Source organism: Callorhinus ursinus, unplaced genomic scaffold (genome assembly GCF_003265705.2).
Source record: "Callorhinus ursinus isolate GAN/ISIS: 27379988/994484 unplaced genomic scaffold, GSC_fseal_2.0 scaffold57, whole genome shotgun sequence".
Lineage (NCBI taxonomy): Eukaryota > Metazoa > Chordata > Mammalia > Carnivora > Otariidae > Callorhinus > Callorhinus ursinus.
Window position 1 is genome coordinate 5,523,643 of NW_027397119.1, and position 12,884 is coordinate 5,536,526.

The window sequence follows — 12,884 nt, forward strand, 5'->3', positions numbered from 1 at the left end:
AATTTTTACTGCACATGCTTAAAAATGCAGAGAGTAATGCTGAACTTAAGGGTTTAGATGTTGATTCTCTGGTCATTGAGCACATCCAGGTGAACAAAGCCCCCAAGATGCGGCGTAGAATGTACAGGGCTCATGGTCGGATTAACCCATACATGAGCTCTCCCTGCCACATTGAGATGATCCTTAGTGAAAAAGAGCAGATTGTTCCTAAACCAGAAGAGGAGGTTGCACAGAAGAAAAAGATATCCCAGAAGAAACTGAAGAAACAAAAACTTATGGCCCGGGAGTAAATTCTGCAGAATAAAGGCAAATAAAAATAAAAAGAGAAAAAAAAAAAGTTGGCCTGTTTTGGTGAAAGCCAAAGTTTTCTTAAGGAGGAGAACTGTCGGCGGGAGGTGTAGGGCAGGCCAAGATGCCGCCTGCCTCAGAGGATGTTGCCACAGGGCCTGCAGAACCCCAGGGCTGGCTGTTCCCCAGTGGTCCCAGGCTTCAGGGCAGGCCCCGACCTAGGATGGGTGCTCCTTAGTATTTGGCTTTCTTCCTTCCTTCCTTCCTTCCTTCCTTCCTTCCTTCCTTCCTTCCTTCCTTCCTTCCTTCCTTCTTCCTTCCCTCCTTCCTTCCTTCCTTCCTTCCTAAGATTTTATCTATTTATTTGAAAGAGAGAGCATGAATGGGAGGGAGGGGCACAGGGAGAAGGAGAAGCAGACTCCCTGCTCAGCAGGGAGCCCCCCACACGGGGCTTGATCCCAGGACCCTGAGATCATGACCCCAGTGGAAGGCAGACGCTTAGCCGACTGAGCCACCCAGGCACCCCAGTATTTGGTTTTCAAATGTACTCACACGTAGTCTCTTGTTCTAGTTAAAAGTGCATAAACTGTCGACCTAAGCCATATCCCTCAAACATACCCAAGATGACCCCAAATGATCAGACAGTGGCCAAAGTGGAGGGATCACAAAGTATCATCTTTCTAGCTTCTGCCCCTTAATAGGTCCCTATCTAGCTCCTAGGGTACACCTCTGCCCTATTTCCTAAACTGACTCCCCCAGTGTCACTTTGATGTCTCAAGAAGAGCTAGAAATGTGCATATCCTGGGATAAGGATCTGCAGCCTATTCCTGGCCTATGGATTCTTACTCTATTGCTATAAAGAGGCTCCGGAGGCCTGAGAAAAAGATGGAAAGAAGGAATGTCATCCAAAAAGCCTTTATTCTCCCACTTGGTTCCTTTTCCAGAGCTTATACTCTCTAAGTTCTAGAACAGGGTTGGGGCAACAGTGCCAGGGAGGGGAGCCTCTGGGCCCATGCTCATGCAGTTGCTTTCCTCCCAGCTGGGTGTGAGCTAGGGCAGGATCAGGCGCTTGAGAACTCTTTGCCCAGCTTCCCGGTCACAAGCTGTGAGTGCCTCCCATAGGGGTTAGGCAAGGTGCTGCTGCAGGTGAGCCCACTCCCAGGGCTGTAAGGAAGGAGGAATTCCATTGTGAGACCAAGCAGAAGCATTAAGAAAATTCACTTAGGTTTCAACATTGTGGGTTCTTCCGAAGAGATGTCATGAATGAGGAGGCTCAGCTGTTCTCCAGGACCCAGCTCCTTGGGGGATTCCGCAGAGAACTGGCATCAGCCAAAGCAGACCCCAGGGGCTGGGTGCCTGGAGAGATGATGCCTTCCTTCATCGCCACAGGCAGCCCATCTTGGTTTCAAGGACGAAGGATTTAGATGTCTTCCCGGAGGTGTGTAGGTGAGCCCTGAGATAGATCTTGGGTGCCCTGGAAATTGTGTTGATACTGAGATGATGAAGGGAGTCTGTTCTCTGGGATAGACTATGAGGGACCCCAGTTTAGTCTGAGGCCCCAGGTCTGCATGGAATGCGTTCACCCAATTGTTCGTGGAAGCAGCCAGGCTGTCCAGGTGCCTTCTGCAAATGCAGGGGGTGGGGGCCGGGGGACTGGTTTTCTAAAATCAGGCCAAGCTCTTTGTTTTTCCCTCACTCCTTGTTCTTTTGTACTTCCTTCTACCCAGGGATCCTCCGAGGTCATGGAAGGAGAAGACAGAGGATGCTGGGCCTCCCTAGGGAGTAGCTGGGGTGAGTGGCTGGAAATTATAGAGGTAAGGGTAGCCCTCTGGACCGCTGAGGGGTCCCCATACTTTCCCTCTTCCAGAGGTTTCAAATGCTTGGCCAGGTCACCTCTGTAGCCTGATCCCGGGACTCAAGTGTGGGCACAGGGGTAGTCTGGGTCCTTGTTCTCTTCGGCGGGGTATCCGGCCCTCACGGATGTGGGGTCAGGAAGCAGAGTCACTGCTGGGATGTTGAGAACTTGGCCGTGGTCAGGACCAGATTTTTCCCAGCTCTGGCTGTTTTGGGGCAGGCCCCAGGCAGAAGATCTTGGGATCACTGTCTTGCCAGCCCCAGGAAGGAGATACAGCTGGAGAGGCTTCTGGGAACTTCTCTGATTACTTTTCCCTATGGCAGCAAAGCACCTAATGTCCCTGTCCTAGATGGAGAGATGAAGCTCACAGAGCACTTTGGGTAAGACAGGACTCCTGGGCTCCTTTCTCAGCTCTGTCCTAAATGCCGGCTCCTAGCTCGAAGGTCAGAGAGACACGGGAGGTCCCCCAAGTGTCCGTTTGGGGCTACTAGAGGAAGCAGAAGAATGGCCAGTGGTAAAGACCCAGAGTCTGGTCCCAGTCCTTGCTGATGCAGCTTCCGGTGACTGCCTGTGCCCCCTGAGGGGCACCCCTTCTCCAGGCCCATCCAAGGGGTCTCTCAGATCACAAGGCCCACTTTCCCAGACTCACCTGCCCAGGCCTGGGGGACTTTGGCACCTGGGGCTGGTGGAAGGCGCCAGGGCTCAGGGGCAGGGCTCCTCTGGCAGCTGGGCCGCATACAGGGCCAGTGTGTGATGCAGGAACTGGTACTGCTCCGTGGTCTGGATCATTCCGCCCCTGTGAGGGAAGCATGCAGACCGCAAGCAGAGGGGTCAGGCCAAACATCTTCATAGTTCACCGGGGAGATTCTCCCAAAGAACCCGTCAGCTACTTCATATGTTCCTCCTCTGGGCTTCTTACTCCTGTTTCCTGCCCCTCACACCTTCCCCACAAGGACAGCCTCTCGGCCCCATACTCAGGGCTGGGTCCCGTGGCTGGCTGTGCCGAGGAGGAGACAGCCCACACTGAAACTTGTTCTTCTCCAGCCCATCAGCTCCTGGGGCAGAATTGGGCCCCCGATCCCTCAGGCCGGACCAGGAATATTCCTGAGCCTCAAAGTTTCCTCCTCCCCATCTTAAATGTAAATATAATAATTCCATATATGTGTATAGTAGGTTCTTATATTCGAAAAACACATTCACAGTGATTTAACTCATTCCTTACAACAGCTGTCTGGGGGAAGGAGCCATTATTTCTGGATAAAGACGTGGGGGCCCAGAGAACTATCATGATAGCTCAGTGAGATACAAGGCAGAATTTGCATCCTGGGTCCCTCTCTCCAGATCCAGTGGGCTTCTGTGCATTATCTGTGTCTACCTAGTGTTTAGAACCAACCATCCCCTATTCCTCCACCTTTCCCTGAGTAGGGAATTTGGAAAAAACAAAACCAAAAAACATGTAAGATATCCACAGATACCCACAGAGTGGCATATTTCATTCTCGGCCCCCAAACTAAAATTCTAGATAGAGATTCTTTCCTGGGTGTTAGGTGCAAAAGAAACAGCTCTTTAAGCCGAGGGCCCCTTCCTTTCTCGAGGGAGGTGCTTGATGGTGATGTGCCTGTAAGTGCTCTGGAGCTCAGGAAGCACGGAGGCTACTCCTCACTGGTGTTGGTCCCGTCCACATCCGTAGACCCACCTGTCCAGCCGCAGTTGGCACACGATGCCCAGAATGTCCACTTCCCCGCGGGCCTTCAGCTGTTGACAGCCAATTCGGGTGGCGATGAAGCAGCCAGTCCGGCCAATCCCTGCACTGGACACAGCCAGGGAGGGGACAGGGAGGTCACAGGAGACTGGGGAATATGGGGGCCAGGCGAGTGGGGAACATGGGAGACAGGTGACCCGGGAACATGGGGGCCAGGCCTCAAACTGCAGAGAAAGTCGTAGGGCACTCTGTTTTAGGGGTGGGGACATGAGGCTGGAGGAAGGCCGCAGTACCCTCGCAGGTTAGAGCTGGCGCTTGAGGAGGTTACATTTCCTACTAGCCTCGCCCTAAACCTTTCCCAGGTCCCCCTCCAGGCCCCGTGGACATTTCGAGGAGCTGTCTTCTGCTTTAGCAGCAGGAAGTGGTTTCCAGCTATCAGTGCTTACCGGGCTTGCGGAGCCCCTGTGACCTCCTCCGTCACCACGGCTGCGGACACTCAGCCCCCTTTTCCCACCTTGAGTCCTTCCCACAGCTGGCCCTCCACTCTGCTCTGTCTTGCTCTTTATTTCAAAACCTTCTCATCCTCCCTCTTTAGGAAGACTCGTCCGAACTCTTGATAGAAGCCACACAGGACTTCTCAGCACTTAATGTCCAGGTGCCACCTTCGGGGAGGGGGCTCATGAATCCCCTCTGTCTGTACTTTTTTTTTTTTAAAGAAGATTTTATTTATTTGTCAGAGAGAAGGGGAGAGAAAGAGTGGCAGAGGGAGAAGCCGCCTCCCTGCTGAGCAGGGAGCCCGATGCGGGGCTTGATCCCAGGACCCTGGGATCATGACCTGAGCCCAAGGCAGACGCTTAACGACTGAGCCACCCAGGCGTCCCGCCTCTGTCCATACTTTTGCCACTATGTTCTTTTTAGGGTGTGCACTCCCAAATGGTTTCCTTATTGTAAGCTTGTCCCCTGTGTTACCCCGGACTCCATCGCAATCAGATTCTTATTCTGTAGCCCAAGTATTCCTTTGGCTAAATCCAAGTTTCTTAGTCAGTCCTATGAGGCCTCGGGCCTTCCAGACTCATCTCTTATCACTCTCCTCCCCTCCCCCACTTGACCTCCAGGCCCCCATCCCCATCCTCTAAGTCTACTCCCCACAATGTGTCCATTTAAAAATGTCATCTAGGGGCACCTGGGTGGCTCAGTCGGTGAAGCGTCTGCCTTCAGCTCAGGTCATGATCCCAGGGTCCTGGGATCGAGTCCCACATCGGGCTCAGCGGGGAGCGTGCTTCTTCCTCTGCCTGCCTCTCCCCCTGCTTGTGCTCACTCTCTCTCATTCTCTATCAAATAAATAAATAAAATCTTTAAAATAAAAATGTCATCGAGGGGCCTTTGCACACACTATACTATCTGTCTGGAATGCTTCCCCTTTCCACTCTTCACTTGGCTAATTCACCTCTCAGGTTGTCACTTGGTTTAAATGTCCTTTCTCCTGGAAAACTGTCTCTGGCCAAATTCTGAGACGAGCGACTTGGTTCTATGCCCCCAGACACTGCCGTCATAGCCCTTGTCATACTGCGAGCCTGTCAGGGCAGAAACCAAACTGTCTCCCTAGCATCTATCACTCTGCCTGACAATAACAGGTTTTCAATAAGCATTTGCTGAGTAACCGACTTTCTCAACAGCAGGGACCATGTTTACCTCCCACCCCAGCAGACTGGGAAGCTTTCTGACAGTCTTTCCCCTCTCCGGCTTGTGCCTGAATGTCCGGCCCACGGGGCCAGGTTCTGCATGAAGGAGAGAATAAGCGCAGGGCACTTTGCTGAGTGACCTAGGGATTCCCATCCTGGGAAGAATTGGGCCTGCCTGATGCTGTCCTTCCTGGACCCTTTCCAAGGAGAGACCCAGTGGCAAGGGAAGAGGGGCCTGCGTCAAGGCTGCCAGGGAGGGCAGGGTGCATACCTGCAGTGGACCACGATGGGCCCAGTGTTGGCAGCTGTCTCTGGGCTCTCCTCCACCTCGGCCACCAGGCGCAGCAGGGGCCCAGCCGATTCTGGGGTCTGGTGGTCAGGCCAGGCGGAGAAGAGGACATGCTTCACTCCCCGGCACTCCTCCTGGTGCTGGCAGAGGGACAAGGCATGAGAACCAGGGTCAGGGGAGGGGGCAGTGCCAGCCTTCTCTGGGGCCAGAGGAGGTCAAGGCTAGAATGACTCCATGACACAGTCTGGGACCCCGAGCAGGCAAGGTCAGCTCTCCCTTCTCCTGCTCATCAGACTCCACAATTCCCTCCTCTGAAATGCTGGCAGGAATGCCGTCCAGGGAGGAGAGAAAGACCCAAGTTCAAGTCCTGGCTCTGGCTCTGCCTCTTACTAGCACATGACTTTGGGCAAAGTCCCTTAACCTCATTCTCTTCACTTAGAAAAAGGAGACAGTGATATCTTATTGGTTTGCTTCCCTGGATGCTTGGAGGATAAGGAGTTGATAGAGAAATGCTTGCTATAAATCAAATGCTAAATCAAATGCTATATGATAATAGAAGGCATTTTAAAGCACTTCACATGTGTTATCATACATCTCTCTGGACTTCCTGGGGCTCCTTCAGCATGACTCCGGGACCCCACCTCTCCTTTCCTGGCCCATTCAGCACAGAGGGACAGGCCTTCCCGGTGGCTCCTGCTTGGTTTGTTGGCTCTGCCCTATTAAACCAGGGCAGTACCCATGTTTCTCTTTCTTCTGTGCCTCAAGCTCTTCTTTTAGATGTGTGTTCAAGAAGGTTTAGATGAGTCAACCCCCGGCTCCCAGTGAAGATTGGGCCTGTGTTTCAGGGATGCTGGAGGTGGTCTGAGTTCCCTGTACCTGGATGGTGAGCTGCCGCACAGTGTACTCTGGACACTCTTTTGTGTCTTGGATGCGGAGCCGGAAGGGTCCGTAGGTTTCCTCTTCTGTGGGCCAGTAGTGGACACATTTCTAGGAGGGAGGGAGCTGGGAGTCAGAAGGGGGAAGTGTCTATCAGCCGGAGCAGGGGCCAGCACAGAAGAAAGGGGAGTGGGGTCCCCTCCCAATTTCCCACCACGCTGCTGGAGGGGCTGCGCACTGTGCTTCACATCTGCTCTGTTTTCTCGGTTGGTGGCTTGGCACCTGGGGCAGGCTCTCCTGAGCTTGGCATGTGCGGGTGAAGTGCGCACCCTGTCTGCCATTCTAGCTGTGGATAGCCCCCATGGCATATAGCTCAGAAACTTTTCTAGAAGTGCAAGCTGGGCCTGGCTATAGGTATTGTCAACTCCCAGGGGAGCCCTTAGTCCTGAGCTGCCCTGAGTAGGGGCATGTGTGGTGGGATAAGATGTAGCCCTTTCTGGGTTCACTGAGGACTGTGGCTCCTACCTCCTTGCCCTCTCGGAGCTGAGTGAGCATGACAATTAGTGACACTTCTTCCTGCCACACCATCTCCCAGAAGTCCGACACAGTGTTGGGCATGGGGCCCTGGGTCGCAATGTAGACCTTCTGCTGCCCATCGTAGCCCTGGGGAGGTGGATGCACAAAAAGAAGGGTAGGAAGCAGTGAGTTAGTTCTCTGGGGGAATCCCGGACTCTGCAGGTCCTGGGATCAGGCCACAGCCACTGAACGTGCACAGAGAGACACACACGTGTGTGCACTGGAAGCCACATGGTGGAGAGGACAGAGGTTCTGGGGGAGGAACACGTGGGTTCAAATCCCTGTTCTGCTGCTTACTGGCTATGACACCGTAAGCAGGTTACCTAGCCTCCGTAAGCCTCAACTTTGTCATCTGTAAATTGGGCATAATACCTAACTTGCAGGAATATAATACAGATTACATTCCACAAAGCATACGGAGAGGCTAGCACATACCAAATACTTTGTCCATGTGTGTCCCCTTCCTCCCCTGCTGCTTTCTACTAGCACAAAATAAGAAAACAGTGTTCAACATTGGTGGAGTGAATGTTTCACTTTTATGTATTACTTGTATATATTTAGTAGCAAGATGTAGCACACTCTTGCTGACCCCTTCCTCTCCCCTTTAGAATCTCAGCTCCTCAAGGTGAGGAAATCCAGACAGACCACCGTTCACCACCGTTCACCAAGTTTCTGTGGCAAACAGATGCGGCAAAGAGATCTTTCCTCTCCCGGCCTTGGCTAACAGCTTTCCACCTCTTGGCACCTGGGACCACTGTCCTACCCACTTTGAGCCACTAGGAGGCGCTGCTTTTACATCTACTTAGGGCCAGTAGAGGTGGGAAGCTGGGGTAGAGAGGCCACCTTGCCTCCCTGGCTCCTATAGTTTGATGTTAAACTATTTCTACCAAGGAGGGGCTGCTTTAGGGAGCACTTAAGCCTAGGGAGAGAGAAAAGCTGAGAGCTCCTATTTGTGCGAGCACCTTCCAAGCAGAGCTAAGAGGGATGAGCCCCGGGGAGGGGGTATGCGGGAGTGGATTCAACAATGCAGTTTCCTCCCTGTGTAGAAGGTGGGCAGGGATGAAGTGATAGCATGCATGAAGGAGACTGGCTGGTATCTTCTCAGCTTAACATCTGCTCTGTTTTCTCGGTTGGTGGCTCGGGGCCTCTTCAGTGTCTGCCCCAGCTTGGCAGCTGTGATTTGGAGCAGGAATTCACAGCTGGAAGACGTTCTCTGGGGACAGATGTCTTCAAAGACAGCCCCCCTGCCCCTGCACCCCCATTCCCTGCAGGGCAGCCTCAGCCAGGCCACTCACTCGGATGTAGTTGGCGTTGATGTAGTCTCCGTCTTCTTGGCTCTGTGCCCGGCCTAGACAGACGCGGCTCTGGGGATCTAGGAGGTAAAAATCAGCAGAGGTCAAAGGTCAAAAGGGGACCAACTAATGCACATGCCAACAAGGTCAGGAAGAGGTGAGTTCCTGTGCTTATCACAGTGTCTCTGGTATAGCAGGTGGCCAGAGACCCACTAAATTATTTTATATGTGGACAATGGGGAGCCACAGAATGTTTCGGAGCAGTGGAGTGACACTATCAAAGGAATACTGGGGAAGGTTAACTGGGTGGTGCCATGTAGGACAGACTGTTGAGGAAAGGGAGTGGAGCCGCAGGGGCCTGATGGGCCGTGAGTGAGATAGTCTAGCCTTGAGATTGGTAAGGGTGTGAAGCAGGATTGTACCAAAATAGAAAAAGAGATGTCATGGAGAAAGAGTTTGTTTCTGACGGTGAATATGTGGATACGGGATTTGGATGAGTGACTTGCCTAAAATCCCACAATGGGGAAGCAGGACCAGAACTCCGGCTTCATTCCTCTACTGGGCGTGTCAGCCTGTCCCTCGAAGGGGGAAGGCTTTCTCCAAATCCAATCCAAGCAGGGACAGAGAACCTAGCCTGTGAGGAAAGGAGACTAGCTCTCCTGGTGCTGGCCTGGTTCTGGACAGAGGGGGATTGCAGGCAGAGGGATCTCTCTCTCTCTCTCTCTCTCTCTCTCTCTCTCTCTCTCTCTCTCTCTCGCCAGCTGGTTAGACTTCGCCCGAGAACAAGGGCTGCTCCCTCCCTCTCACTTCGATGCTGAGTGCTGACCCACCCCTGCGGGCAGAGGGCTGGAACCACAGGAGCTGGTGGTGAGCTAAGGCCTCAAGACTGGGAATTGCTGGAGGTGGGTTGGCCAGACAAGGCTGCTCCGAGTGGGGGGAGGGAGAGAATCTGTGAGGGTCTCACGCTTGCCTCTGAAAGGTGGGAGGTGCTGATCCCTGGGTCCTCTGAGCTTGAGGGGTTAACCCCTTACAGCCCCTGGACTCCCATCTCCAAACCTGTCACTGCTCTCTTGCGGGTGCCCTGCATCTGAGCTGCTCAAAGCCCTCCCTCTGGGAGCCATCCTGATGGTGCCTTTCCCGCTACAGACCTCTGCTGGGCGTTTCCCACAGCGGAGGAAGAGCCCAAAGAAGCTGTGATCTTGGCCAAGTTAGGCAACCTTTCTGTGACTCCGCTGCCTTGTTTGTAAAACGGGAGTAATGATAGCATCGCGTCAACTTCATGGGGTCATTTTGAGAAATGAGTTAACATCAGGGGCTCCCAGCACTGCCTGGCCCACAGTAAGCTTCTGCAAATGCGAGTTGCCGTGTTCTTACTGTGGTTATGGTTCTCGCTCCTCCTTCCCCCAGCCAGGGCAAGGCGTTGGTATTTCTCTGCTGAAAGCAGGTGCCCCGGATAAGCGAGCTCCTCCCTGGCTGAGGCTGTGTGTCTTGCCTTCTGAACCTGTCCAGCCCCAGGGACAGCACCACCTCCCTTGATGCCTGCCACAGTTCTTACTTGGCAAGATGGTCTTATATCGGTCCTTGGAGGCGTGGCCAGGAATATCCAGGTCTTCGGGGTTGACAAAGTTCGAGGGGATCTTCTGGCAGAGGGAGGAAGTGAGTGAATAGCCGATACTTCTTCCCAGCCTTTCCCCCCCCTTTCCCCACCCCGATCTACTGGAGCTGGTCCTGGCTGTTTCCTCCTGGCTTTAGTAGGGTCTGGATGGGGTGGAGGGCAGAAGGGGGAGCAGGGGGTGATGTTCTCTTCCGGCACTGGGGTTCTCATCAATCCTGAGGGCCCAAAGAAGAGACATACCCGCAGTGCCCAACATAGTATGGTGCTCTCTGGCTGTCTGTGATTCAGAAGGGGCAGAGTGACTCGGAGGGGACCCCAAGTTCTTACCAAGAATTCCTCTTCCAGCTGCTTGGGGCTGGGTGGCTGGTGCTGCAGGGCCCAGCGGGTGAGGGGGTGTCCAGCTGTGCGCAGAAAGTGTAGGGTGACCTCCCGGGGTGTGTTCACCGAGCAAATGGGTTCCACAGCCCCCAGGGACCGCACATCCAGCATCAAAGCAACATTGGAGCCCCGCCTGCAGGCACAGGCAACCAGCGCCCAGTGAGCGCCCAGGAGCATGAGCTGCTCTAGCTATTCTTACTGTTACAGGGTACGTGTGAGGAGGCTGCTCCTTGTCTTGCCCTGGACCCAGAGGCCCAGGAGATTCAAGGGTTCAGGCCCCTGCTATATGGCCTTTTTTTTTGTCAGTCAGATCAGGGCAGCCTTGATCCTCCAGCTGCCCACCTCTACCCATTCCTTCCAGGCCCCTAAAGCTCAGACCCTACATCCGGACCCAAGACAGCCCTGCTCCAGGGGCTGCTCAGCCCAACTTAGGGTTCGGGGCGCAGGCACAAAGTTGACGTGAAACTTTATACCCCAGCCATGCAAATGCCATGCAAATACCATGCAAATGAACACATTGGGATTTTCCTTTCCAGATTGGAGTCAACAGCTGAGGACCCTCTGGACCCAGCTGTCAGAGCTGGAGGGGGCAGATGGAGGGAACCGGGCAGGGTCTCAGGGCTGGGAAGGCCCCCCTCTCCCAGGAAAGATCTCACCTCTCCTGCAGCCGCACATGCTTCTTGGCCGGTGCCTTGGTGGGTGGAGGCTGGGTCATGGCTGCCCCCAAAGACCAGGTCGGCAGCTGTGCTCTGGAGCACCCCCCACGGTCTTGGACCATGCTGGGGTGGGGTGCAGGGCCCAGGGGAGGCTCACTCAGCCATGAGGTTTGCCTGAAAGACAGGGCCCCTCAGCAGCTGACCTCTGGCCTGTCCGACTGGCCGGGAGAAGGCCCCCAAGCCCAGGCCAGCTGCCTGCTTTCCAGCACCTCTGTTTTCACTGGGGTGTCTTCTGCTTTCCGAGCAGAGCTGTCATTGTCACTGCGGGAAGGCCGGGATCCCTACAAGGGGACCCAGGGTGGTAGGCAGTCTGGGGTTGGGGTAGGGGCCAGACAAGGCATAGAGATTGGGTGGAGGGGGGTGGCAGGAAAGACTCCAGAGGGAGGGAGAGAGGGGAGAAGCGGCTGCCTGAGGCCAGAGCAGAGAGGGCTCTCAGCTGGGGCCCAGGTGCGAGAAGGCAAGGGAGGAAACAAACGACGTGTTCTGTGTAGAAGGGAGAGAGAAAGCTCACAGAAACCACCTCTAGTCCAGGCCTTCTCTGAAATGAGAGGGTTGAGGCCTCGCGCAGCATTGGAGCCAGTTGGGGACCCTTGTAGACCCTGTCCTAACTGCTGGCAGTGCCCAAGTTCATTCTGGCTTCTGGGGTCTCTGTCCAGGGAGGTAGGCTGGGGGGGGGTGTTTCCTTCCTCCTCTGCCCATCCCCCCATCTCCCGCCTCTGTAACCGTCACAGGAAATGGCCTCACCAAACCCTTAAGCAGCAGTGCATGGTGAGGCGACAGCTGGGGGCACAAGAGGGGGCATTGAGGTGGTGGGGCCCGTGTCCTCTTGGGGGACAGTCCCTATCTTCCAGAGCCAGTTCACAGCTTCCGAGGGGTGGGGGCGGTGTGAGAGTCGCTAAGCCCGCAGGGAGGCACAGAGGTGAGGGGACAGAGTGGGCCCCGTGCAGATGTGGGTGGTAGAGAGAAGCTCTCACGAAGCAGGCAGGGGGTGGTTGGCCTTTGCTGTCCTTGCAGCCCCCCTGCGGCTCCCCTGGCCCGTGTCCCTCGGGGATATCAGCTAGGTCAGCGCCCATTCCCCAGCCAGGCCCTACAGCTCCCAGTGCAGCCTCGCTCACACCCGCCTTGGAGATGCCTTCCCACCTCCCCAGGGCTCACACCACCCCAGGACCACAGGGCCCCTCCTCCCCCCATTCAGGTACTTACTGAAGCAGCTGTGTCCCCCAGGCTGCCTCTTACCAGCTGTCTGTCTGTCTGTTGGTCTCTCTTTGAGGGCTGAGGAGGCTTCAGGAAGCCAGCTTCCTCCCTCTGCCCCTCCTTGCTGCCACCCACGCACACCCCAGCGGCGTGCTGCCCTCCTGCGCCTGCTGCCACCACCAGGGGTCGGGTGCCTCTTGCCTGTGCCCCTCTGGGGGTGGCCTGGCTGTGGCCCAGCACTTTTGCCATGGGCCTAAGGCCCTGCTCTGTGGGGATGGAGAGGGAGGGGCCGGCCTGTTCCTGACCACCCTGGCTCCCCTAGCTCCCAAACCCCCTTGCTCCCTGGACTCTTGTCCTCTGGGTATTTGTCACACCCAGTCTCTGTCTGCTTACCAGGCAGAGCTCAGCTGACCCCCAGCTC

The 12,884-nt window shown here is 55.0% G+C and overlaps 1 protein-coding gene across 5 annotated transcripts; it reads right to left on the reverse strand.

Annotated features, from left to right (window-relative positions):
- Positions 1-1,187: 1,187 nt before the first annotated feature.
- On the reverse strand, positions 1,188-12,731 carry PTPN7 (protein tyrosine phosphatase non-receptor type 7). 5 transcript variants are annotated; one of them, XR_003204976.1, is made up of 10 exons: positions 11,210-11,383; positions 10,503-10,686; positions 10,116-10,200; positions 8,564-8,640; positions 7,218-7,355; positions 6,693-6,803; positions 5,799-5,956; positions 3,840-3,953; positions 2,793-2,939; positions 1,188-1,452 (listed from the first exon to the last, which is right to left on the reverse strand). XR_003204976.1 is itself a non-coding variant. In XM_025855034.2 (10 exons), the coding sequence occupies exons 2-10, from the start codon at positions 11,329-11,331 to the stop codon at positions 2,846-2,848; spliced, it is 1,080 nt and encodes a 359-aa protein (XP_025710819.1). In that variant the 5' UTR covers positions 11,332-11,383; positions 12,473-12,731; the 3' UTR covers positions 1,188-2,845. The 5 variants fall into 5 exon arrangements, 2 of the variants coding, with proteins under 2 accessions (XP_025710819.1, XP_025710818.1); XR_003204975.1 differs by having other exon boundaries at positions 1,188-1,762; XR_003204974.1 differs by having other exon boundaries at positions 1,188-2,630.
- Between the last annotated feature and the right edge of the window lie 153 nt (positions 12,732-12,884).

What these genes read in the sequence shown, in the direction of transcription:
- PTPN7 (XM_025855033.2), bottom strand. Translation starts at nt 11,331, where the DNA reads ATGGTCCAAGACCGTGGGGGGTGCTCCAGAGCACAGCTGCCGACCTGG. An exon ending in AGCTGGAAGAGGAATTCTTG is followed by an intron (nt 10,201 to 10,502) that starts GTAAGAACTTGG and finishes TCCCTCTGCCAG; the next exon opens with AAGATCCCCTCGAACTTTGT. An exon ending in TGCGGCAGCTCACCATCCAG is followed by an intron (nt 5,957 to 6,692) that starts GTACAGGGAACT and finishes TCCCTCTGCCAG; the next exon opens with CACCAGGAGGAGTGCCGGGG.